This window comes from Anomaloglossus baeobatrachus, chromosome 9 (genome assembly GCF_048569485.1).
Source record: "Anomaloglossus baeobatrachus isolate aAnoBae1 chromosome 9, aAnoBae1.hap1, whole genome shotgun sequence".
Taxonomy (NCBI): domain Eukaryota; kingdom Metazoa; phylum Chordata; class Amphibia; order Anura; family Aromobatidae; genus Anomaloglossus; species Anomaloglossus baeobatrachus.
Window position 1 is genome coordinate 218,888,739 of NC_134361.1, and position 26,747 is coordinate 218,915,485.

Below are 26,747 nucleotides of genomic sequence, written 5' to 3' on the forward strand. Positions count from 1 at the left end.
AGTGACTAGAGTCACACATTCTTCATAATTTTTATGACTAAATCTGTCTTTCTATTTCTTGGCATCATGATTCTGATGAGGGGGTGCTCTGCTCTCCTGCAGAGCCTGTACTGGACCTCATAATTTCCTCCAGTGAATTGGTTGTTCCTGGTCTAAGTCCTGTGTGGTGTGGGAGGGGTCTGTTCTTTGAAGTTTCATTCCAGGGTATGGCTTTGCTTTATCCGGGAGCCAGTCCACCCAGAACGCCGCCAGTGATAGTTCCTGATTAGATGTGCACGTCTCTGTTTCCCGTAAGTGACTGACCTGATCTTGTCCTGCTTTCTACTTCCTCATACGCCGTCCTGTCTCCTCACCTACTCCGTCTTGACTCTCTGCCTCCCTGACCTCCGGCTTGTTCCTGACCCCTGTCAAGGCTCTCTCCCATGTACTTAACTTGTCCTTTTGGCTATCGACCTCGGCTTGTATTCTGCCTCCGCTCTCTTCCTGGTACTTTATGTGACTTCCTAGTTTACTGACTCTTGGCTTGCACACTTTCTTCGGCTTCTCTCTCTCCCTTTGTTACTGATGTTATCTCCCGGCTCCTGACCCCTGGCTTGTTCGACTTCCCCGCAGATCTCCTCCACTAGGGTATCTAGTGACTCCTAGTGGTCTAGCATCTCATTACACCTGGGTGCTTGGCATCACACTTGGCATGTTAAAAATGTAAGTTTCAAAGCTCCATCTGCGGTTACAATGTGCCAGAAAGAAATTTTTGTTTCTTGAACTGTAACCAGTGTAGACAGGCATTGGTTTCTAATAAAATGAAGAATTTGAAGAATGTTCACAATAATTCTTAAAGCAACCTTTAGAGTTTAGGGCTAGGACTCTAGTTGGCTTTCCAAAGTCTATAAAGAACAAATGAGATTCCAGTTCCAATTTGCTACTTCTCCAAATGTCTTCCCAAATGAATATTAAATAATGCCAAATCGTCACTTGCCAAATATGCACAAGTTATGAATATTTCCACCTCCTGTGTTGGTTCCTTTCTAGACCCTTCACCTTATCTTAAAATAATTCTTCAGTTTATTCTCAAGATGCTCTTCTTTTCTAGATGTTCTAGTTTGTTCTCTTTGCCCTGAAGACCAATGGCCAAACAAGGAAAGAACCAAATGTGTTCCCAAAACTTATTACTGACACTTGGGTCAGATATCAGCCTCATCTCATTCCGCACTGGTCAAAGCCAACCTATGTTCTCAAGCTGCCCTTGATGTCCTGATTGCTTTTCTCCTTCAAAATCATCAGATTGCCTGACAAGCTAGCTTCTACAATCAGAAAATAACTCTTTGCAATTACATTCTTTCTCAGCATCTCCTTCATTCTGGCCAAAACTATCATCGTGATTATTATTTAGAAAGCCACCACACCTGGCAACAACTTCAGGTTATAAGCTAGTGCCAGGAAGGCCATCGTTATTGATGCCAGTTCTACCTCTATTCAGGGGTTTATCATCTTTTCATGGTTAGTTAGCTTTTTTCCATCTTTACAACATAGTTATCATAAAATGATTGGAAAAATACTTCTGGAATGTAGTGAAGTTGAGTTTTCTTTTTCTATTGCACATGGGATACTTGGCTTTTATGGCTTCACTTTGTTTTGTAGTTGTCATGACTATAGTGGGACTCTGATGGGGTTAAGTCTTGTGGGAGGTGCTGGCTCAGTGGTGCCGTTTCAGCACTCACACTGCTTTATTTTGGTGTGGACTCTGCCAGAACGCCACCAATAATATTTCCGGCTCTGCTGCGTGAAACTGTTCCTATGAGAGTTCTCTGTTCTAGTACTGCTACCCGATACCATTGCTCCTTCCCATCCTGACGGCCATTCCTCCTCCCCGACCTGACCTAATTTCCTCCTGCCCGACCCGACCTCCATCCCTCCTGTCCGAGCTGACCTCCTTCCCTCCTACCTGACCTGAACTCAGTTCCTCCTGCCCGACCTGACCTCTTTACCTGTACCCCTGTCCTTTCCTTTTCCCTCCCCAGTGCTTACTTGTCCTCCCTGCATTCAACCTCAGCTCTGTTATTTGACTTTGGCTTGCTTACTCTTTTGTACAGACATGACAATGTGGCATAGACCTTGGCTGATCGACTATCCCGGCGCTTTTTAGCGAACTCTAGTGAGTCTCTGTATTACTGCACTCAGGAGTCTATCTCTACCCAGTGCCCCCTAGTGGTAACTTGACAGTAGTTACTTTCTTGGCCAGAGACTTACCCGATAGCTTCAATGAAGCCAGATACATTCCCTTTAGTATGTTTACCTTCTTTACCATCCTATCAACCTTTATTTCTGTCTGAGTATGAAGGGTAGCTGTTGCGATTATTGCTATTTTTGGACTTTTATTAAGTATGTTTGGCATAAAATGTTATACTAAACTCATCAAAACATTGATAAACACAGAGATGTTTGATGACCAAGTTCAGATAAATTACAACAATAACAATAACAAAATAAACTTATTTTTAAATATTAAAATAGGATTTTTGTATCTAAACCTGCCTATTTATTGCTAGTCAAAAACAAGTTGTGTATTGAATTTCGTGATTTTAGTTATTTAACTTTTCATTTCCATTTATACATTTTAGAAATTAACAAAAAAGAAATTTGGAAACCAAATCCTGAAAAGATAGTGAGTACAATGAATGAAAGGAAAGACTTGTAACATATATGTGAAATTTAATAAAACCATAAATGGTATCAATGATGTAAAACTCCTCAGTGACCTTAAATGCAAATACAAAATAATTCAAATAATTCACGTTTAAAAAAATGTTCAAAAACACCATATCTGGTTGTATAGACATGCAAAATTTAGATTTGTCCTCAGATTGTCCTCCAGCAGAGTATTTGGCCATTGCACAGGGCAGATTGGCATGAGAAAGCTCCCATCTGTTTTTATGTCCTGTATAGATGACATTGTATCTCCACTTTTCTGGTGCCTACTGATGCTTGCTTCCTACTGAATATGGGCATAGGAAATTAGCCAGAATTAAAAATAGCAGGGATCTTGTAAATTGTTAAAAAAAAAAGTTTTCTCAATTCACTGATTTATTAAGGAAAATCTAACATTGTAGAAAAAAATAGTTTTAGCAATTTAATAATTCTGTAAAAATATTAGGTTTTTAGAAAAATGGAGATTTTATTTAATTAACTCACTTAGGATATAGCCAATTTTTGGTTTTGCAATTTTGTGTTTTTTTCCAAAAAAAAAATAATTTTTTATTTTGACATCAACATTGCCATATGAAGGCTTATTTTTGCAACAAAAGTTGTAGATTTGAATGACATGATTTAAACTGAAAAATTGGAAAACAAAAAATACAAAATGAGATGAGATGAAAAAAGGGCATAGTTTTTTGTTGTGATATAAAATAGACCTGGTAGATATATTATTATTATTATTATTATTATTATTATTATTATTATTATTATTATTATTATTATTATTTTAGTGCATTAAACATTATCTAAACTGTGTATAAAAAAAAGTTTAAAAATAAAATTTGTCATCATTTTCTAAGATCCATTACATTTTTATTTGTTTCAATTGATGGAGCTGTATGGTGAGGACTTTTTTCTGTGCAGCAACCTGTAGTTTGGGGTGAAAATTATATTTTGATTGTTTTATATTGTATTTTTTTTAGGGAGGTGAGGTAATAAAAAATTACATTGTTTTTCATTATAGCATTTACCTTATAGATTAAATATTTTGATAGATCGGATTTTTACAGACATGGTGTAACGAGGGTACCACAGCTCAGGTCTTCGTACACACTTGCTGAGGTTAATACTGCTGGCTGTGCAGATTCCCCTTTTTCCAGCGCTGCTAAGGTTAAGTAGATCGTCTGGTCTCCTGAACTCTGAATGAAAGCTATAGGCAGCTGTTCTCTATTGCTAATTAGCTCTGCTATAAAGACTTCCCTCCTAGTCCACTTAACTGCTGGTGATAGTTTCTGCTATACTTGCCTCTAGAAGGAACGTGTCAGCTGTGGACCAGGAAGACTTTCAGAGAACATTTGCTGTGTGAAAGCTGTGCGTAGTTTTACCCTTTCTTAGTCCTTTTTTGTTTTATGCCTCTGGTCTGTTCCTTATTATTACCTCTTGTTGTTTGGAGTGCTTTGTATGATTGCTGTTTATTTTACCCCTGTCTGTCTAATCCTCTCTGTTTCTTTAACCTAGAGTGGGACTAGCATTCCCTATGCCCTGCTCACTATACAGAGCTGAGCCCAGGGAAAGACAGCGATAGGCACGTGATTGTCGATGGGGGGAAAGAACCTATATAGGGACGTTAGGGAGTGCAGGGATCAGGTGAGTTTAGGAGGTGACCATGAGCCCATTTTCCTAGCACCAAGGCCAACCGTACCCAGTATATTGCAGCACTTGCCGGGGGTTCTCGTGTACCTGATGGAACCCCGGTAGTCACTGCATGACATCTGGTGATGCCAAATGTGCATTTATTATTATTATTATTATTATTATTATTATTATTATTTTATACATTTTTGGCTGGGAAAAAAAGAGTCATTCCATTTTTTTTATTTAAATATTTAAAAAGTTTTTACTTTTCATTATTTTTACTTCCCATAGATGATTTGAACCTGCGTTTGTTTACTCACTTGTCCTATATACAACGCTGTACAATACTTCAGTATTGCCATGTATTGTAAAAATGACTATCACCTATGAAGCCCAATCTGTGACCTCCACAGGAGCACATGATGACAGCAATTTGGGCCTTCATCTAGCTCCCGGCTGTCATGGACACTCATCAAAAGCCTGAAAATGCAACCAGTGAGGGGGTGGGAAATAAGACTCCCCCTGGACTGCACCATTTATACAGTTGGGCTCAAAAGTTTACACACCCCGGCAGATTTTTTGTTTTCTTGGCATTTTTTCAGAGAATATGAATGATAACACAAAATCTTTTCTTCCGCTCATGGTTAGTGGTTGGGTGAAGCCATTTATTGTCAAACTACTGTGTTTTCTCTTTTTAAATCTTAATGACAATCAAAAACATCCAAATGACCCTGATCAAAATTTCCCATCCCCCAGTTCTTAATACTATGTATTGCCCCCACTAACATCAATGACAGCTTGAAGTCTTTTGTGGTAGTTGTGGTTGAGGCTCTTTGATTTCTCAGATGGTAAAGCTGCCCATTCTTCTTGGAGCCTCCAGTTCCTGTAAATTCCTGGGCTTTCTTTCATGAACTGCACGCTTGAGTTCTCCCCAGAGTGGCTCAATGATATTGACGTCAGGAGACTAGGATGGTCACTCCAGAACCTTCACCTTGTTCTACTGCAGCCAATGAAATGTCGACTTGGCCTTGTGTTTTGGATCGTTGTCATGTTGGAATGTCCAAGTATGTCCCATGCTCAGCTTCTGGGCTGATGAGTGCTAATTTGCCTCCAGTATTTGCTGATAACATGCTGCATTCATGTTTCCTTCACCTTTGACCAAGTTTTCTGTGCCTTTGTAGCTCACACATCCCCACATCATCAGCGATCCACCTCCATGCTTTACAGTAGGAATGGTGTTCCTTTCATCATAGGCCTTGTTGACACCTCTCCAAATGTAACGTTTATGGTTGTGGCCAAAAAGTTTGATATTGGTCTCATCACTCCAAATTACCTTGTTCCAGAAGTTTGGAGGCTTGTCTCTGGGCTGTTTGGAGGCTTGTCTCTGTGCTGTTTGGCGTATTGTAGGTGAGACACTTTGTGGCATTTGTGCAGTAATGACTTTCTTCCGGTGACTTGACCATGCAGCCCATTTTTCATCAAGTGCCTCCTTATTGTGCATCTTCCTTCAGCCGCAACGCTAGCTTTCAGTGACTCCTGTATTTCAGCTGTTGTTATTTGTGGGTTTTTCTTTGCATCCCGAACAATTTTCCTGGCAGTTGTGGCCGAAATTTTTGTTGGTCTACCTGATCATTGTTTAGTTTTTACAGCACCCCTGATTCTCCATTTGTTAATTACAGTTTGAACACTACTGACTGGCATTATCAATTCCTTGGATATCTTTTTGTATCCCTTTCCTGTTTTATACAGTTCAACTATCTTTTCCCGTAAATCTGTTGACAATTCTTTTGCTTTCCCCATGACTCACAATCCAGAAACATCAGTGGCTGCATGAAAGATGCAAGAGTCTGTCTGGATCCCAGAAACTCACTCAGCTTTTATGCACACACTGGTTACAAGCAAAAAGGTCACAGGTGAAGATGTTACCTTTATTAGCCATTCACACCCATTTGTGTCAACCTCTGTGCATGTTTTCTTGCCAAAATCAGCAGGGTGTGAGGACTTTTCATCAGCGTAATTTGGATGTTTTTGGTTGTTATTATGATTTAAAAAGAGAAAACACAGTAGTTTGACAATAAATGGCTCCACCCGACCACTAACCATGACTGGAAAAAAAGATTTTGTGTTATCATTCATATTCTCTGAAAAAAGGCCAGGAAAGCAAAAAATCTGCTGGGGTATGTAAACTTTGAACACCGCTGTATGCCTCCAGCGGCTTTTAAGTGGTTAAACAGCAGTAATAGGAGCTAGCTCTGGGCACTGCTGTTAGAAGCAGGTGTCGGCTGTATAACACAGCTGGCATCTGCCCTATGAGGAGCAAGTTCAGCTCCTGAGTCAGCTCCATACACCCTGACCGGCTGCATTGTGTAATCATCAATGTACACATTGTGTACATCATATGGCAATAAGGGGTTAAAGCTAATGTGTATTTGAATTTTTCTTTAATATTGTATTATTTGTTATATTACTTTCTTAGAATTTAGTATTATTTTTATTAATATTTAATAGTTAAGATAAAGGTTAGATGGACATTTTTTGGAAATGATGGCGTAATTTATAAAAAAATAAATAAATAAATATATATAAATAAATAAATAAATATATAAAATATATATATATATATATATATATATATATATAAAATAGGCAATTAAAATATCCATTGTTCACACCACCTGGTGCTACCTTTTTCACCCTATAATTAATGAAAATTATATATATGATCTACGTCAAATTTGAAACAATTACACAAAATAACATAATTATCTGGTGGAACCTATAATGAGATTAAATATAACGGGGAGACAATTATAGGACTTATTAATGGGCGGCGCAGAAAATTCCTCAAGGACAAAGATCGTCTTTCCCCACTGACCGGACTCGCTATAAATCACTTTGCAGTAGAACCGTTGGCGGCTCCAGAATACTCCGAGTTTCTGATTGTAGAAGGTAAGTTCTTCTCTTTCTCTGGGTCCAAATACAACAATAAATGTATTAATTAATATCAGTTAATTTTTTTATAATTTGGGACTATTATTGTTATAGTATTTTGGCGGGAGGGGGTGGAATAATATATAAAAAAGTGAGAAAATATCAAAAAGTATAATACTATGTGTACAGAAAAAATAGCATGACCCAAAGTAAAAAAATATTAGTCGTAGCATAAGCTCTTCTGGTTCTTCCAGGCTCTACCCCAGTAATGATCCTCAAAGTTCCTCTAGAAGACATCCCCGTTTGGACTTGATTTTGAAGGCAATTGTTGGCCCTTTTTTCGAGATAATTAGCAAATATGCTGTTAGATCTTATTGATGGTACGTTATGTGCATATAATGATAGGAAAGATTACTATGGATCAAGACGTGGATGGGGACATGCTCAGTAGATGATGAATGGAACCAAAACCATCCATACACATTATATGCCTGCCAGCCAAAAAAATCATCCGACAGCCATATACACAGGAGAATGCAGTTGGTCGAGCACGCTTATCTTCTTTATCATAAAGTTGCCTTCTGCCGGCGGCACACATGTTTAAAACTCACAAAGTGGTCTGCAGTCCAAAATTGGACATTACTGATTGGCAACTTCCTCGAAGATCAATTTTCTGGGGGCTCCCATACACATTAGAATACTGTCCGAATCCTTTGATTCAGTCGTTAGTCTAATGTATAATTTATATAGGGGCCTTAGGAATCATCTACTTTGGTTGGTCCAAGAAACCCCAATCTGACACTACACCAGTACCCAACAAGCCTAAGGGGTACTTTACACACTGCGATATCACTAACGATTTATCGTCAGAGTCACGGTGTTTGTGACGCACATCCGGCGTCGTTAGCGACATCGCAGTGTGTGACACGTACGAGCGACCTTCAACGATCGCAAAAGTGGTAAAAATCATTGGTGTTGGAGAGGTCGTCCAAACACCAAATATCGTTGTCTGGTGAGTAGCGATGTTGTTCGTCGTTCCTGCGGCAGCACACATCGCTATGTGTGACACCGCAGGAGCGACGAACATCTCCTTACTTCCATCCACCGGCAAGGAGGAAGGAAGAAGGTGGGCGGCATGTTCCAGCCGCTCATCTCCGCCCCTTCTCTGCTATTGGACGGCTGCCGTGTGACGTCGCTGTGACACCACACGAACCGCCCCCTTAGAAAAGGCGGTTTGTGCGACGTCGTTAGGCAGGTAAGTACGTGTGACGGGTGTTAGCGATGTTGTGTGCCACGGGCAGCGATTTGCCCGTGACGCACAACCGACGGGGCGCGGGTACGCTTGCTAGAGATATCGGTCCCGATATCGCAGCGTGTAAAGTACCCCTAAGTCTAACACTGGTAGGTGACAGAAGGAAAAAAAAAAACAAACAAAGATACCACAAACTTTTTTTTTCTCTCTTTATTTATTTATTTATTTTACAAAAATTAGACCTTCTAAGAAGGTAGCAAAATTGTAACTGTTCCAAGGATCCAGATAATGCGGGCAATGTTGTCCATCATGGTGTCAGAAGGTTGAAGTCTTGACCTTATTGAGAATAAATGCTGTTGATGATAAGGTGGTAGAAAGGTCCTGGCAGTCATCAACTTGATCGAATGTCTGTCTGTGTTGGGTTCACAGCCATCTTGCTTATTGCATCAAGACTTTTGAGGTATTTGTAACACTGGAGTTCCCTACACGAACCGTCAGTGACGCCGAAGTACTCACTGTTCCTCTCTGCCCAGCTGTCTTTCCATTTACCTTCTTCGCTCATCATGGCTCCCAGCTCCCAGGGCTTGCGCATGCCACGCAGGTCTCCTGGCTGCGTGTTTAGGATGCATGCACTCCCCGCTTCTTAGAGGGGCAGAGGTGAGCACTCCTGTTGTGTTCCCAGGCTATCACTGGGGAGTACCAGGTAATTCCTGATGTGTTCCCAGCCTAGAGTTGGAGAGTACCAGGTAATGCCAGATGTGTTCTCAACTTATCACTGGGAAATACCAGATATTTAAGGCACCATCCCCTATTGGAAGGTGCCTGTGCAATGTTTGTTCCCTGTAGTCAGTGTGCCTTGTGGATACAAGTTTGATGTCTAATTACTGGAGCCTGTCCCATATTCGGTATTCGCCCATCTGGCTGAACCAGTCCTGAACCAGAACCCGAACCTTAAGTGGTCTGAGTACCTGAACCTGCTCTAGTGTCCTGGTCCCTGCCTGTGTTCCTGTATCTGTTCCTGTTTCCCGATATAAGCCTGAGTTCCTGAATCCATTCCTGTATCCCGCTATCTGCCCAAGCTCCTGTATTCGTTCCTGTATCCGTTCCTGTGTCCCGGTATCAGCATGTGTTCCTGTGTCCCACTTCCAGCCTGAGTTCCTGTATCTGTTTCTCTGTCCTGGTACCAGCCTGTGTTCCTGTATCAATTTCTGAGTCGCAGTACCTGCCTGAGTTTCTGTATCTATTCCTGTGTGCCAGTTCCAGACTGAGTTCCTGTATCCGTGTCTGTGCCCGATACCTGCCTGTTTTCCTGTCTGAACCTGAACCGAAACCTGAACCTGCCCTTCTGTACCGGTACCAGCTTTCTCCCTGCCAGTTATCCAGATCCTGTCCCGTCAGTGGTTCTGACTCTGTCTTGCCTGTTCACGGTCAGGCTACCACCAGGGGGAGCTGGAGCCCTGCAGGAAAAGACACTACACAGAGCTGAATCAGCATGGAGGTGGACACACAGTGTATGCTGGAGCACTGCCCTGCAGAGTCACCCAGAGTACAGAGGCCACGGGGCGTGCGGGGAATGGTCAGGCAGGCCAGGTCATACACAGTACGGTTAGAAAGAAGACTGGAGGAACGAGCAAAAGCGGGGTGGAGGTCAGGCCGAGGTCAGTACCAGAGGAAGCAACTGAGTGGGGAGGTAGGAGATGGGGGAACGACTGGGGCTATTTTGGGAAGGATGGAAGTGGGACGGAAGACAGACAGAGCACAGGGGAAGGACGGATCAGAAAACACTTACAGGGACCAACAATCACTGGCAAAGCAGTGCTAAGCTTATAGCCGGAGCTGGTTCACCAGAGATGACAGAATTTAAAGTATCCAAGCTCCGGAAGTGAGGCCCGAGAGAAGGCTCCGCCCCCTAGCCATGTGGACGGGGAGGTGGAACCATGACATTCCCATTACTGTCAGCTACTATAGATTCGGAGACCGCCTTGGAGTGATACCTGGTGGTTACCTGCAGCACAAACCCATTGTTACCGTCAGAGGCTTTAGAGAAGACCAGGTAGCCACTTAGTCATGCCCTTCCAGGGTAAGCCTGTGATACGTGGCCCAGTGGATTCACATCCTCGTCCCGGCTGGAACGATCATTGCCATTCTGCCCGTAACAGTATTCTGCTCACTGTAGACCCTGAATGTAGATTGACGATGTGTAGTGTCTTGCATCTTTTTTAATACCTATTAACGTTGACCATGTCTGTCTTGGCAGGTACAGGATGTATCTCGTTTTTGATCTGTGTGTTATGACTCTGTTCTTCTGCCCCATTGGGATGTTAAAATTGAGCTGTTCACTCTCCATCCATGCTATGGCCAATTACACAGAGAACGGAGAAATTATGTTGGGAATGATCAACCCGGTCAGTACATCATTTACTCAACCCGTGGACACATTCTCTAAAGAGCCACCTCCACGTCCGTGTGATATGTGAGTATTGGTGTTTGCTTTCTCAGTGAAGCTTGGTGGTATTCATTGAAAGATAAAAGTGGGCCTTCAACTGTGGTGTTGGGAATGAAATGGTTGGGTTTGTGTTTGTCCTTCTTTGACTTCTCCATAATCTTCGGTATCTTCCCTCCTTTGTTAACATTGTGGTTTCTTGGATAAGATTAATCTTCCATAAGATTTCACCCCTCAGTAGGAAAGGAGACGGGAACAACCAGGGCTGGTCCACCAAAGGTCTTTCTCTATTTGTATAAGGTTAGCCCAGAATCACAATGGTGAACACTTGGGCTAAGGGTTTAACTTCAGAAAGAATATTTGAAAGTGCCAAAATATTGCCCCTATTATTGTCCCAATATTTTTATCTGACGTTCCTTCACAATATGCCTCGGGAGTGTGCAGAAATCACTCTTGGGCTACAGTAGGTCCTGGATGTGTAACTTGACGCTCCTGACTCCAATTGCAAGATCTTAACGTGGTCCCCAATGATAATCTTGGTGTCTTTTTTTTAGGAAGATGAGTCTTTGGGCCACCCTAGGCCCATCTGATATAGATGTATGAATGTTGCATTAATGCTCCATACATATTGGAAGTTGAATGCAGCCATAATGCAGGTGTGTACACGAGGCAATACAATGGCCTAACCAGGTTGCATATTTTGTTATAATACTGCCCCTGATTGGGCTGACCAGGGAGGAGAACATTAGATGCATCGGCCATTTATAGGCTATTTGTCTGACCAAACATATGATGAAACCGAAATTGTATATTTCAGGCTCAACTCAGAACTCTACAAGTCCATCCTGGCTTTAGTTTTTGCTGTCAAAGAAGTGAATCAAAATCCAGATCTTCTACCCAACATCACTCTGGGATTCAAGATTTTTGATTCTTGCTTTTCGGAATCGGCTTCCCTTCAAGCAATATTCCAGACAATGTCAAGTGATGGGAACCTACCCCCAAATTATAGATGTGGAACCCAGCCTATTGTACCGGCAGTCATCGGAGACATATCAAGCTCATCAGTGGCAATGGCCAGAGTGCTGGGTCTATGGAGATTGCCTCAAGTAGGTGGACAACCTAGGGGTAGTAGAGAATGTAGTAGAGCTGGAATAGTAATGATTGATACAGCAAAGTTTTAACAGCAATCATTGGGTAAGCAGAGCCATTACCACAAAGTAGCAGAGTTCTCACAACCATATAGTGGAGTTATTAACATGATGTAGCAGAGTTGTTTCAATGATTCAACAGAAGTGGTAACACGATGTAGTAGAATTGGTAAAATGATGTAGCAGAGTTGATAACATGATGTAGCAGGGTTAGTAACAAGATACCGTATTTTCCGGATTATAAGATGCACTTTTGCTCCCCAAAACTGGGGGTAAAATAGGGGTGCGTCTTTCAATACGGATATGGCTTATCAGAGCAGCGTGGTCATATGAGGCAGGGTCGTCAATACTGAGGGCTCGGAGGTGCAGTAGAGCGGCTGAGGAGGGTCACAGGACGGGGTGTCTCAGCGGCGGGTGTATTGATCTGATTGCAGGCTCTATTGAATTGCCCGCGGTTGACAAGATGGACTTCATGAAAATGGCCGCGGAGGTGGCGTGAGCGCAGATTGACATGATGGACTTCAAGAAAATGGTCACGGAGTCCTATCAGCATACACGCCACTTTGGCGCCAATTTTCTTAAAGTCCATCTCGTCAAGTGGAGCCCCCAGTCAGATCAATGGCACCCGCCACCAAAATACCCTGTCCCACTGGCTGATCAATGGAGCCCTCCACTGCCACAAAACTCCCGAGCCCGCAGTTTCGCCAACCCTCCTGAACCGCAACACCCCCTCCTCTGAGCCCACAGCATCGCTGACCCTCCTGAACCGCATCACCCCCTCCTATGAGCCCATAGCATCGCTGACCCTGCCTCTTGTGACTTTCCTGAGCCGCTCCACCACCGCCGCTTCTCCCCGGTAAGCATTAGGCGTAAGACACACAAGGTTTATAAGGCAGACCCTCATTTTAACAGTAAAAATTATTTTTTCCTATTTTCTTCCTCTACATTTGGGGTGTGTCTTATAAGCCAGTGAGTCTTATAAAATCAAAAATGCGGTAATACATAAGTACATGTAAAGTACCGCAGTAACGTGCCTGATGCTCTCATCAGATGAACTGAAGACGTTAGTCTTTTTTGCCCCATTTGGTAAAAAGTCAAAGTTCTGAAATATCGTCGGGGTCACTTCGTTAGTGACGCACATCCGGCGCCGGTAGCGACATCGCAACGTGTAAATCCTAGGTGCGATGATATACGATCGCAAAAGCGTTGAAAATCGGTGATCTGTGTAGCGTCGTTTATTTCCATAATGTCGGGTCGACTGAAGGTACGATGTTGTTTGTCGTTCCTGCAGCTCCACACATCGCTGTGTGTAAACCCGCAGGAGCGACAAACATCTCCTTACCTGCGCCCCGACGGCAATAGGAAAGGGAGAAGGTGGACGGAATGTTATATCCCGCTCATCTCCGCCCCTCCGCTTCTATTGGCCGGCCGTTTGGTGACGTCGCGGTGACGTCGCTGTGACGCCGAACGCACCTCCCCCTTGAAGGAGAGATAGTTCGGCAGTCACAGCGACGTCGCAGAGCAGGTATGTGCGTGTGAAGCTGTCGTAGCGATAATGTTCGCTACGGCAGCAATCACCACATATCGCATGTGCGACGGGGGCGGGTACTATCGCGATCGGCATCGCTAGCCGATGCTAGCGATGTCGCAACATGTAAAGTACCCCTAAGAGTTGAAGGATTCTGCATTTTTTATTGGTTTCAATCTTGTCCTACCTAAGAGGCCAGGTTGTTCTTGACCATATCTCTTTAATTAGCAGGCAATAATTAGATTTTTTTTCTTTCCATGAACATTCTCAGGTCAGTTACACAGCGTCTATACCATCCTTGAGCAACAAAATTGACTTCCCGTCATTTTTAAGGACTACCGTAAGCATCAGGAGCCAACCTCAAGTTTTAATAGCTCTGTGTAAAAAGTTTGGTTGGACCTGGATAGGGGTTGTCACTTCCTCGTCAGATTACTTTGTTCAAGGAGCCATAGAATTCAGAAGAGAGGCCACCATGAACGGTATTTGCATTGAATTATTTGAAACAATCACTTTTAGCCTCACCAATAATGGAATCCAAAAGGCGATAGAAACCCTCAGACGATCAACGTCCAGAGTGGTCATCCTCTACTGCAATAATGCACAAGTTTTCTTGATGTTTCAGGAAGTCCTTCAACAAAACCTCAATGGAAAACTATGGATTGGCACCGAGGCTTGGTACACCACGACAACTATCCAAAAGCAATTTTGGACTATTCTTAACGGCACCATAGGAATTGCAAGGAGTAGAAAAATCCCTCCCAATTTTTCCAATTTCCTACAGGCTTTCCATCCCAGTAACTACCCAAGAATGCCATGTGTCCAAAGTTTTTGGGAGGTGCTATTTAATTGCTCCTGGCCCAAAGATAGTATTAGTATCCACCAAGGTCAAGGCAACGAGACCTGCACAGGACTGGAGAAGGTGGTGACCAATGAAGTGGCAGAATTCAGTGACCCCAGATCACACTCCGTGTACATGGCCCATAATGCCGTTTATGCCATTGCTCATGCTCTGCACAACTTACTGGACTGCAGACCCGGTGAAGGACCCTTCCTTGGAAAATCTTGTGCCAACAGACACTACATACAACCATGGCAGGTAAGTTTTCCTTCTCTTATGTTATATTTTAGCATCATGAAAATATAATATATGTGTTGAGCAAAAATATGTGACCCCCCTAAATTTCTTTTTCATGGTCCCAAACCATGCACTAGCTATAATGTTTCTCTCACAGAGGAGTGAGATATGCAGTAATCAGGTAGTACACTAGGTGACACTGGGGATACCTAGAGGCTGAGGGAAGTCAGGCAGTCCAGTGTCAGAACCGAGAGGGCACAAAGAGACACAGGGAGCAGACAGGAGAGAGGTCATCAGACAAGCCAGAGGTCGGGTAACAGGAGAGTAAGTATAAACACAAGGGGCAGGCAAAAGAGTAGTCAGGGAGAAAGCCGAGGTCAGGAGCCAGACGGGAACGGAGAAGTCAGAGGGGAGTAGTCAGAGGCAAGTCAGTGGTCAGTCCGGGGTCGAGTACCAAGATCAGTCACTATAACCAGGAGACTGGCGCATACTGCAACTTAGCCAGGGAATATGACTGGCGCCGCTCCGGCCATGAACTTCCCCAGATAAAGGAGGTCAACTGCCCGGAAGCGGCATGTTTGAGTTAACCGCTCTCACAGTCGACGAACAACGTGGTGCAGGGAACGGCCCATCACAGGGCAGAAAATAACATGAGCACACGCAGGAGAACCTAGCAGAAGATCCCGGCGCAGGAGCCATACCGCAAGTCAGGGCCGTGACACCACCAAACTTAACTTTGGGTGTGTTCACTGTCCTTCATTTCTGCTAAGTTGAAGGCAATGGATAAACCAAAAGCCATGAAGATGAGTCTGTAAGTCTATAGAGATTGATGTACCTATTACATATTAACCCAAAAATGTACCAATTTGTTCCAAAATCAGCTACTTCTATACCTAAAGAGGGTTCACTTTATGAATACTGCCGGAGAAGACGTGTCGTTCAACGGTAATGGAGACATTTACGGGAGCTTTGACATTTTAAATTCCTATATAGAAGACAACAGACTTCAATTTTTGAAAGTTGGGACCTTTAAGGATTATCTTGCTTTATTTCATATTAATGACAGCGCCATCACTTGGGCCAGAGGAAAGGTAAATTCAATTTCCTAGAAGATTTTCCATAATAAAATGTATTATAGTCAATGGAAACTTCAAATCTACTATGACATATAATTTCAGATACCGTTATCTGTCTGTAGTGACGCTTGTCCCATAGGACACTGGAAAATGCCCCGGAATGGTCAACCAGTCTGTTGTTTTGACTGTGTTCTATGCCCAGAGTCAATGATTTCAATAGAAACAAGTGAGTCTATAATCTCAATTTTCATGTTATATATATTGCATAGCATAGGGGTCAGCCAAAGAATAGTTTGGCCAAGAGCAATCTCCCCTGACTCCCTCAGCTTGGCCAAGTGCTTCTGTGTTCCCTTTGAGACAGACACAGCCAGACTCCACTGGTTTATCTGCCGAAGAACAAAAGCATTAGACTGTTAAATGATCCCGTAGAGTTTGTCAATCTTTAGTCTAATGTGTATGGAGGCCTTATTTCCTCTAATGACTTAAAATTTAGGGTTGTGCCTAATTGGGTTGTAGCATAAATATGGTTTGATGTCAGCCAAAAAGAGGATCCTATTTTGTTAGAAGAGTCCCTGAATGATAATTATGCTTAGGTCAGCACTAAGAGGTTGTAATTTGACAAAAAGTACTCAATTTCACCACAGCATTTACGCACGTGACTAGTAGAGTTTACCTAGTACCTGGTAAGCCCCCAGAAGATGTTGCAACACACAGGGAACACGGGGTCACCATACAATGGAGATCCCTGCCGCTAGGAAGAGGGGTGAGGGGGCACCTCCTGAACTCACCTGAAGCTGATTCTGGAGCTCCATAGTGTCCCTATACAGGTTCTTGCAACCTGTTGTCAAGCGGGATTCCTTAGGCCCTCAGTTGGGCCTACACTCACCCTGGCTAGTGTGCAGGCCGACGAGATCACTAGACTCGCCACTACAATACAGAAACACAAGGGAATGAATACAAACAAGGGAAATAGAAATGGAAAGGAAAAACACTCCAGGAGGCTTCAGTGCAGCAAACACCACAGCTGCACACAACAAGACAAACGTCTTCCAGAGCAGCCTCCTTCTAAAGTGGACCACATAGAAATGAGGATTCACTTTCTATCACAGGCATCATGCGATCAGATCACATGACTTAAATAGGGAAGGGGAGTAATCCCAAAGAGCCACACCTGAGATTGGAAGCTACAGCCAGCAGCCAGGCAAGGAAATTGTGCTTAATATTTACAGCATCCCAAGGAAGGAGATGTTATCAAATAACGGTAGTGAACCTGACAGCGGCAAGGCGCTGTGACCTTCTGACACCAGATTCATTCGGGCTCTCCCCGAGCGAAATACACTCATGACAGCATTACAACTGTTCTCATTGAAATTGTCTAGTGAAATATTAACATACTGGGTCCTCCAGGGCAAGACAGGGATCCAGTCACTCTCCACTCTGGAATATTAGATGAGGATACTAAATGGAGGTCCTTGATTTAGACAACGCCTTAAACAAATTATTGTACTGTCCATATACTCAACTATTAATGTTTTTTTTTATTCATTATGTGCCAGATTCTGTTCGTTGTTTCAGTTGTCCAGAAGATTTTTGGCCAAACAGAGAAAGAACCAAGTGTATCCCCAAAGTTGTTGAATTCCTCTCCTATGAGGAACCTTTGGGTCTGGTGATGGCATCATTATCCATATTTTTCTCCTTCACCACAATGATGGTGCTCATTGTATTTCTCAAGTTTCGGAATACCACGGTGGTAAAAGCCAACAATCGTAACCTCAGCTATGTCCTACTGCTCTCCTTAATATTTTGCTTCCTCTGCTCTTTGGTATTCATTGGTTGCCCCGTAAAACTGACCTGCCTAATTAGACAATCACTCTTTGGAATGATATTTTCTCTGTGTATTTCCTGTATCTTAGCCAAAACCATCATAGTAGTCATTGCTTTCAAAGCTACCAAACCTGGAGGTAATCTGAGGGTGTTGGTTGGGTCCAAGCTGGCCATTCTTGTTGTGTCTACTGCCACCTGTTCCCAAGGAATTTTTATCCTGGTGTGGCAGATATGGTTCCCTCCATTTGTACAACGTAACTATGAAGTCCTTATCGGTGTTATCCTCTTAGAATGTAACGTGGGATCGGTTGCCTTGTTCTACTGCACCATCGGATACTTGGCCTTCTTGGCAACAATCAGTTTTGTTGTTGCCTTTTTGGCCAGGAACTTACCGGACAGCTTCAACGAAGCCAAATACATTACCTTCAGCATGTTGACCTTCATTAGTGTCTGGTTGAACTTTATTCCTGCCTATCTCAGTACTAAGGGCAAATATATAGTAGCTGTTGAAATTTTTCTTATGTTATTGTCTAGTTTTGGGCTTCTTTGTTGCATTTTTGGCCCAAAATGTTATATAATTGTCTTAAGGCCATCGATGAACACCAAGCAGTATTTAATGTCAAACACAAAAAAACATTATACAAGATAATAAAGAGATATGTATATGTAATGTGCAAGGAGAATGGAGGTGCAGTTGACCTTAGACATCACTGAGGTTTAAAGGGCTTGTCGACTTGAAGCAATCCCAATTTGTTATAAGAATTGCCAAGGATCAGTTATAGTCTGGGAACCAGTGCTCGATTTCCCTGCAGCACTCCCGCAGGTAAAATGGAGTACTACATGGTTTCCATTGAATTTATAGTAGTGTACTAACATGGTAAGTCCTCCAGAATGAGCAAAACGTTTTGTAGATGCTCTTGGTTCTAGCAAACTGGTCAAGATCCCAAATGAGGGACTTCCAAACGCAAACTCAAAGTCCCCAAAAAGTGTATTAAAAAATGACCGATGGCCGTTGAGCTCCCTTCGAACGCTATCATTCTATGAGTTTTCTAAAGTAGACAACCCCTTTACGCTCTTCTTCTTCAAAGGTCCTCTAAGATCTTATTCACACATTTTGATGTGTGTCTTGGTTCTGAATTTCTGGGTCATTTCTCTTGATGGTGGATTCCTAAAATTCTCCTAATGTTAGACAGTGAATACCAGGTTGTGGATTGATGCAATTGGGAAGGCATCAATATTTTTGGGGGGGCAGACTAATTCATTTGAATGGGGGAGTTCAACCCCCAAATTGGGTCAAAGTCAAACATGTCTACATTTTTTGGGGGGTGACTATAAGCCTGTACAAAGACTAGGCCTATGAAAAAGTTATTGACTAAATTGGGGACATGTTCTATCTGTGTGAATAAAACTCTGATAGAATGCGTACGAGAATATCACACATGTGAACAGGGTGTCACAGTTCCTATTTGCGCTGCTTCTTGTGTGCCGTGACGTGCTGCTATGCTTCACGCAGAGCCTGTTGCCTTGAGATTCTCGGCTGTTTTGCACTCCTGTGGACGGGTTACTTCTCTGCACCGGGTCCGTTGCTGGTGCTGGAAGGGACTTGCTCATAAGCTACTCATTCCGGGTAATCGCTCTGCTTTATCAGGGAGCATGCTCACCTGGAATGACGCCAGTCGTATTGCCTGGTTCTGAAGTAAGAGCTTTCAGCTCTTGTTTGTGCCTGATTCTGATCTTGACTACTCGACCCTGGACTGTTACTGACTCTGCTTTGCCCACCCCCCCTTCTCCTTGTTGTTACCTCCTGGCTTCTGACCTCAGACCTCCGCCTGACCTCGTCTCTGCCTGCTCCCTGTGTCCCATATGTACTCTCCCGGTATCCTGAGCCTCGGTCTGTACCTTGACCTTGTTTCTGCCTGCTCCCTGTGTGTTGTTGTGTCCTGGTTTCTAATCCCGGCTTGTCTGATTTTCTCTCTGCTCACTCTGTACGCTAGTGATTCCAGCGCCACTCCGTTGTGTCAAGCATCACACAGGGCCTAAAGATTAATTAGCAGGGTTGAATGCTACAATTTTCAAATCCCCCAATTTGTCTTACGTCCAATAGGAAATTGTACCCATGTTGTAGGCTTTCTCATACCTGAGGATTGTATGACGTTTGCGAATTTTAGAAATAAAAGGAAAAATATGTGAAAAAATCTCTATCTTCTTAAGTGTGTATCGAATTCAACGGCTCGTCAACCATCTTTGACATCTGAAGGGAAACCCAAACATATAATTGATATACCGCTGCAGAAACCATCTTTTGAAGATTCCACCAGTTCAGGTCACCTACCACCTCCGACACCATTTTCCTATCTGTAGCTACCTAGGTAGAGCTGGTGATAGATAAGTTTATCTCCTATACAAGGGACTGCTTCTCCAAGTTTCACATCCTTTCTATTGAGAAAATTGTCAATAAGATCATGAAGGCTCAAGACATAGGTCAATCTATTTTCTTCGTGCTTCAATATTCTTGAAGGTTCAAAGCATAGGTCAAGGCAAATATTATTATCTAATTTCTTCATGCCTCAATGTTCTGGGTTGATGGAGTCCACTTCAAATACTGAGAATGCCAGTGATGAGTTTTGAAAATATTAAAGTTTTTATTTTTTACATAACATGTGAACTCGAGTCAATATCCTAAAAAATGAAGCCTTTACTTCTTGGTTTCTTAGACTGTAGATAAGAGGGTTGAGCATTGGTGTCACCACACTGTAGAAGAGAGCCAGAAATCGGTCAACATCTAGAGAATACAGGGATCGAGGTCTAAGGTACATGAAAGAAGCTGTACCATAGAAAAGGGTGACGGAAGTCAGGTGAGATACACAAGTGGAATATGCTTTACCTCGATTGTCCACATAGGTCATTTTCAGTAGAGTTGAGAGGATCCGGGTGTATGATCCTATAATGAGAAGGAAGGGTGTCAGAAGGATGGCCACACAAACGCTGAAGATAGCAATCTCATTCAGGTATGTTTCCGAGCATGCAAGCTTCAGGACTGGTGGTATGTCACAAAAAAAGTGGTCAATGACATTTGGTCCACAGTAGGGTAGGCTGAAGATAAACATGGTCTGCCCCATGGAAAGTAGAGCCCCAGACAACCACGAAAAGGCAGAAAGACGACAACAGTTCTGAGCACTCATAACCAAGCTATAATAAAGAGGTCTACAAATGGCGGTGAAACGGTCAAAGGCCATGACGGCCAGAAGAAGACATTCAGTGGTTCCCAATGACAAGAAGAAGAACATCTGAAAGGCACAACCAAGAAATGAGATTTTCTTTTCCTTCGATAGAAGGTTTGCCAGAATTTTTGGCATGGTGACCGATGAGTAGATGGTCTCTAAGATGGAGAGGTTGCACAAGAAGAAGTACATGGGGGAATGCAAAGCGAGATCCGTATGCACAATGTAGACAACAGCTCCATTACCAATCAGGGTGGCCAAGTATACGAAGAAGAGGAAGAAGAAAATGGGAAGACGAACATCTGTGAAAGCTGAGAAGCCAAGGATGATAAAGTCAGTCACGGCCGTATGGTTCATCATTGATCTCATAATGTCAATCAGACCTCTACCGTTACCCTGCAGGATAAACAGCATCACCTTAGATGGAGACACCTCAGCTCATGAAGAACATCTTACTCTTGGTACTACCAGAAATCCGAATATTTGAAGAAGGCCCATGCTTGGACAGAAACATCACAACATCCATGGATCGATTATACATCTTAAACATAAAATGAGTCATACTCACCTTATCGATCACCGGTTCCCACACGTCCTAGTTCCCCACTGGTCTCTTTATATCCTGTTGCACACACATATGACTGCTGCTGACAATCACCTCTGCCCGAAAGTCATTGTCAGATGCAGCCAAATGTCTGTGTTGGATTTGACAAAGCAAATTTAGAGACCAGAAGGGCCCAGATCTGGATGGAGTGGGATTGATAAGTTGAGTATGATTTATTTAGCCAATTTTACCCAATTTTTTTTTTGGTGGGGTGTGATGAACAACCATCTTAAAAGTTAACCTTCCTGCTTGAAACCACCTTTAGAGGGAGCTTCCTTCATTCAGTGTCTACATTGTGGTCCATGTCCGGTATCAGTGAATTGAAATGTTGGTCCTTCAAGCCAACGGCAACACGAGTTGGGATGCAGAGTCCAAGGCAAACGGGTAATCAGAGGTGAAGCTGTGGGTCACAGCCAAGAGTCAGACAACAGATACTAGAGCAGGGCAGAAACGAAGCAAGGAGTGAAGGCAAAGATAAGGATTCGTGAGCCAAACTTGAGGTACTGGACAAATGGCCTTGGAGAAAGGCAAAGTCAGGACCAAGACTAAATACAGGAGTCAATGGAAACAGATGGGATCCATACCTTACTCACCAGGTGGTATCCAATAAAAGAGTAGGGATCCACTTTAAAAAGGCCTGATGAAATCGGGAGGGACTGATCACATTGCCAGCCCAATACAAACGGATGGCCATGGGAAGCTGGAGAAGAGTGGTGAGACTCAGAGTCAACCTGCCTTCAAAGATTACCCAAACCCAAACACCCGCAGAGACCCATTACTGGACGGAGTATGGGGAGTGACACACTGACCTCAATAATATTACAGTATGTGAAGTGCTCCCCTTAGTGGTGGTTTCAGACAGAATTATATTGCTACCTCTATGGCGATGCAAGGGATTTGGATCTGAATATTAAAGTCTGAAGTGTTAATGATCCCAGGTATAGCAGAATGTAAAAGGGGAACCTCCAGTATAAATCACATACACTATAAGGAGAAAAATATCAGGCACATATCCTAATAATTGAACTCAGGTTTTTCTTTTAGCCCCATTGCCCCTGGCCCTGTTGTATAATGTCCAACCCTTCGCTATGCTGTCTGCTTTTACTAACAAGTAACACAATGGCTGGCGGTTAAGAGATCATTGATAAGTTACAGAGCAGGGTCACCGAGTGCTGAGGAGCAGAGGGCAGAAAAGTTTCCACCGCTCTGCTGACCCCATAACTGCAGAGTCCAGACCTCCTCTGGTGACATCAGCACAAACACTGCTCCTGCCGGGAGCTTCATGGCCGAGCAGCTGCAGCCGTACATCACCAAGCAGTGTAAAGCTGTCACCACTGGACTCAACTGTACATCACCAAGCACAATGCCGAGCGTCAGATGGAACGGTGTAAAGCTGCTGTCACTGAACCCAGCCTCACATCACCAACTACAATGCTGAACCATACATCACCAAGCACAATGCCGAGCATCAGATGGAACGGTGTAAAGCTGCTACCACTGGACCCAGCCTCACATCACCAACTACAATGCTGAACCATACATCACCAAGCACAATGCCGAGCCGTATATCACCCCCCCCCTTAGTAAGGTGACAGCAGCCAAACTACAAAACCTTTGTCACCACCCTCCGGGTTTGATGTTCACACCAGGGGGGCGGAGCCAGGCAGTTCGCTCCACCCACCGAGGAGTTCACAGGCCCGGAGGCGGGAAAACAGTAGTCTAGTTGAAGTCTAGTCTTGACAGTGGAGTCCATCCCGTTGCCGTGGAAAGTGCCCGTTACTAAAGAAGATCCACCGGCTCTGGAAGTAGCCACGCCCCGGCAGGCCAAGGCCCCGGCAGTCCGCCCGGCCAAGATGACGGCGGCTGAGATCCAAAGACCCGCCCAGCAGGTAAAGCTGGCCGCTTCCTGAACCCAGGCCTCGGCTGAAGTAGTGCAGGGTTGTCGCTGCAAGGCAACACAGCAGGCCGCGACACAGCGGAGTTCCCCAGTAGAGGTACCAGTCGTGGCCGGCATGGGGGAGCTCCGGCTGGGCCCAACCCGTGCACAAAGGGAGCATGCAGACGCGCCGTACTGGGAGCGGCAGCAGCGCCAGCTGGGCCGGGAGATTGCAGCCTGAGAGAAGAAAAAGGCGGAGGTCCTAGCCCGGACCATTAAAGAAAAGGACAATCTGAGGAGCGCCACATATCGGGTGCGGGGCCCGAGGTACGAGGGCCAGGTCCGGCGGTTTGACCCCCAGCAAGGATGGGGGTTCATATTTGTACCGGGCCTGGAGGCCGAGATCTTCGTCTCCCGTCAGGTCGTATACCCTCACCTCCCTATGGGCCATCCGGATTGGGATCTGGAACTCGGAGAACTAGCAACATACACCCGGCATTGTGGGGAGAGGGGCTGGTTTGCCCTCAGCGTACAGAGAAGGGCGCGTCGTGAAAATCTGACGCACTCCCAGTCCCCTCCCCCACCGTACACCCCTGATGTGAAGCTGGAGGAGGAATACGAAGAAGATGAGGAGTGTAGGCAGCGGATCCTGGCTGCCAAGTTGAACACAGTCCCCATTGGGACCATACTGCCCGTTCCCGTTGGGACTTTGTTTTTGCCCCGTTTAAGAGAGACAAGGTCAAGAACTTGCAGGCCACCCCAAAAACGATTGGGTTTGTAAATAATCCCTTGACCGGCCTGTCCCGTTTCACGACCTCCGGAGAGGCGGACTGGAGGATGGGCCTGCGGGAAAGAGATGGCCGAGGCCCGCCACTACTGCAACCGGTGGCGATCCTCCGGGTCGGGGGGCCCCTGGACGTGGGGCCTCTGAGAGACAAACAGATGTGAAACCCTGTACCCGTCCCGTAAAACAACACCTGGGTCCGTTCCTGGACTGGGGAAAAGAGATGCTGCCCGTTTCTTAGGGGCAGCATCAAGGCTAGGTTTGTTTGGGTGGGTGACTAAAGGACCCGGTCCCGTTCCCGTGTTAATAAAAATGTTATGTTTTGCAACGTTTAAGAATGTGCCTCCCGCAAGGGAAGATTTAAAATACTTCTGAAGTTTATATAAAAGTTATTATACTTGTAACCTGTTTTAATCTTTTACAGTTTCAAAGCACAAAATAAACCGATGGTGGACGGGCAGCCCGCGGCCGGTCTGTATTAAACCAAGGGGGAATGTGACGCCCTGGACTAGCCAGGTCGTCCCAGGTGGTCCCACACACACAACCCCCCCCCCCTTAGTAACGTGACAGCAGTCAAACTACAAAACCTTTGTCACCACCCTCCGGGTTTGATCTCCACACCAGGGGGGGTGGAGTCAGGCAGTTGGCTCCACCCACCGAGGAGTTCACAGGCCAGGAGGCGGGAAAACAGTAGTCTAGTTGAAGCCTAGTCTTGACAGTGGAGTGCAGTGGAGTCAAGTCCAAGGGCATACCTGTGCTCAGGCCTGCCAAAGTCTACACCAGGTGTCTGGGATGGAGCCCAGTCACCTCTGGCAAAGAGGCAGACGGTGGTGGCCGCCTGCAGGAGCTGGGATTACAGCCGGTGGAACCGTAGGGATCGGGGATGGGCGGTGGCCCGCCAGTACCGAACCGGGGAACCGATTGAACACCGGAGCACCAGGAGGGGTACTCAGACCCAGTACGAGGCCTAGAAACAACTGGGCTGAGTCAAATCAACTGATTGAGGACTGGACTTTAGGACCTTTCCCACATAAGACCCGACTGAAGACAACAGCCCAACCATAGGGGTAAAGCCACCGCCAAGGCATAGAGACCCGAGGGGCCAGCGTCTGCGGGCAAAGAGGGCTCTCCTGACACATAGCAAGCCGGGGAGCGGACTACCGTTGCTCAGGTATAGGAGTCGTGATTTCTACACAAGCGAGGTGCAGGAGAAAGGCAGAAACCACCAACCTGTTAAGGGGAAAAACTGCAGCCGGCTGTGGGCACCTTTCACCATCTTGTTTGGTTTACCAGAGACTCCAGCGTGTTTATCATTGTGAGTACACCAGTGCCTTTGGGCCACGCACCGCGCCGCACTGACACCCCAGCACACATCCATCCCCTCGCCTCAGCATCTCCCTCGGGCCCCCGGGACCATCATCCCCCCTACCCACGGAGGGAGTCAACACCAAGCTGCGCAACACCGTCCCCGGGAGCCTAGTCAACGGCAGCGGTGGTGTACATCCATTCATCACAATCCGTGGGTGGCGTCACGAACTTAAATCCCCCTGCAAACCACCGCGGCTCCGGCTGTGGACCTCCCCACCGAAGTCCCTACATGTAGCGCCAACCCCCTTTCAGAGCGACGTGACCCCCGGGTCCGTGGAGAGCTCGAGCCACCCACCGACGAGCACGGATCCGAGCGGCTCGGCAGCCGGCCGAGCCCCGGGGCGGTACACCAAGCACAATGCCGAGCCGTATATCACAAAGCACAATGCCGAGCCGTATATCACCAACCAGTGTAAAGCTGTCACCACTGGACTCAACTGTACTTCACCAAATACAATGCCAAGCGTCAGATGGAACGGTGTAAAGCTGCCATCACTGGACCCAGCCGCACATCACCAAGCACAATGCCGAGCGTTGGATGGAATGGTGTAAAGCTGCCATCATTGGATCCAGCCGCACATCATCAACTACAATGCTGAACCATGCATCACCAAGCACAATGCCGAGTTGTCCATCACCATACATAACGCCGAGCCGTACATCACCAAGCACAATCCTGAGCCTTAAATCCCCAAGCACAATGCCGAGCCGTACATCACCAAGCACAATGCCGAGCCGTACATCACCAAGCAAAATGCCGAGTTGTCCATCACCATACATAACGCCGAGCCGTACATCACCAAGCACAATCCTGAGCCTTAAATCCCCAAGCACAATGCCGAGCCGTACATCACCAAGCACAATGCCGAGCGTTGGATGGAGCAGTGTAAAGCCGCCGCCATCACTGGACTCGGGAGGAGACGTGTTCTGTGCAGTGATTGATCACACTGCTCTATCTGCGTCTGATGGAGGAATCTGTGTTTGGTGATGGAGGACATTACCCCCTGACTGCATTGTGCCCGCTGTACAGTTTGGTGGAGGAAGATGATACTCTGGGCTGTAATTAGGCATCAGCATCGGCCCTTTAGTCTCACTGATGGGAAATCTTCATGCTTCATGACAAGACATTGTGGACAATTGTAGCTTCCAGCTTTGTAAGAACAATTTGAGGAGACCCTTTTCTGTTCCCTGTGATTGCGTGCAGCGCACAAGCTCCATACAGACATGGAGGGGGGAGGACAAGACTGGCCGCACAGAGCCCGGCCTCAACCTCACTCAATATGGAGAT

General features: G+C 45.1%; 2 protein-coding genes across 2 annotated transcripts; one reads left to right on the forward strand and one right to left on the reverse strand.

Annotated features, from left to right (window-relative positions):
• Positions 1-10,866: 10,866 nt before the first annotated feature.
• Positions 10,867-18,255, forward strand: LOC142251899 (extracellular calcium-sensing receptor-like). The gene is made up of 6 exons (XM_075324948.1): positions 10,867-10,985; positions 11,773-12,061; positions 13,903-14,727; positions 15,588-15,797; positions 15,885-16,008; positions 17,339-18,255. The coding sequence occupies exons 1-6, from the start codon at positions 10,867-10,869 to the stop codon at positions 18,253-18,255; spliced, it is 2,484 nt and encodes an 827-aa protein (XP_075181063.1).
• Positions 18,256-20,248: 1,993 nt separating this feature from the next.
• On the reverse strand, positions 20,249-21,196 carry LOC142251900 (olfactory receptor 10C1-like). The gene has a single exon (XM_075324949.1). The coding sequence runs from the start codon at positions 21,194-21,196 to the stop codon at positions 20,249-20,251; it is 948 nt and encodes a 315-aa protein (XP_075181064.1).
• Positions 21,197-26,747: the final 5,551 nt, after the last annotated feature.

Coding starts and splice junctions, on each gene's coding strand:
- LOC142251899 (XM_075324948.1), top strand. CDS start 10,867: ATGGCCAATTACACAGAGAACGGAGAAATTATGTTGGGAATGATCAAC. Junction 10,986..11,772: donor CCTCCACGTCCGTGTGATAT/GTGAGTATTGGT, acceptor TGTATATTTCAG/GCTCAACTCAGAACTCTACA. Junction 12,062..13,902: donor GTCTATGGAGATTGCCTCAA/GTAGGTGGACAA, acceptor GAACATTCTCAG/GTCAGTTACACAGCGTCTAT.
- LOC142251900 (XM_075324949.1), bottom strand. CDS start 21,196: ATGAGATCAATGATGAACCATACGGCCGTGACTGACTTTATCATCCTT.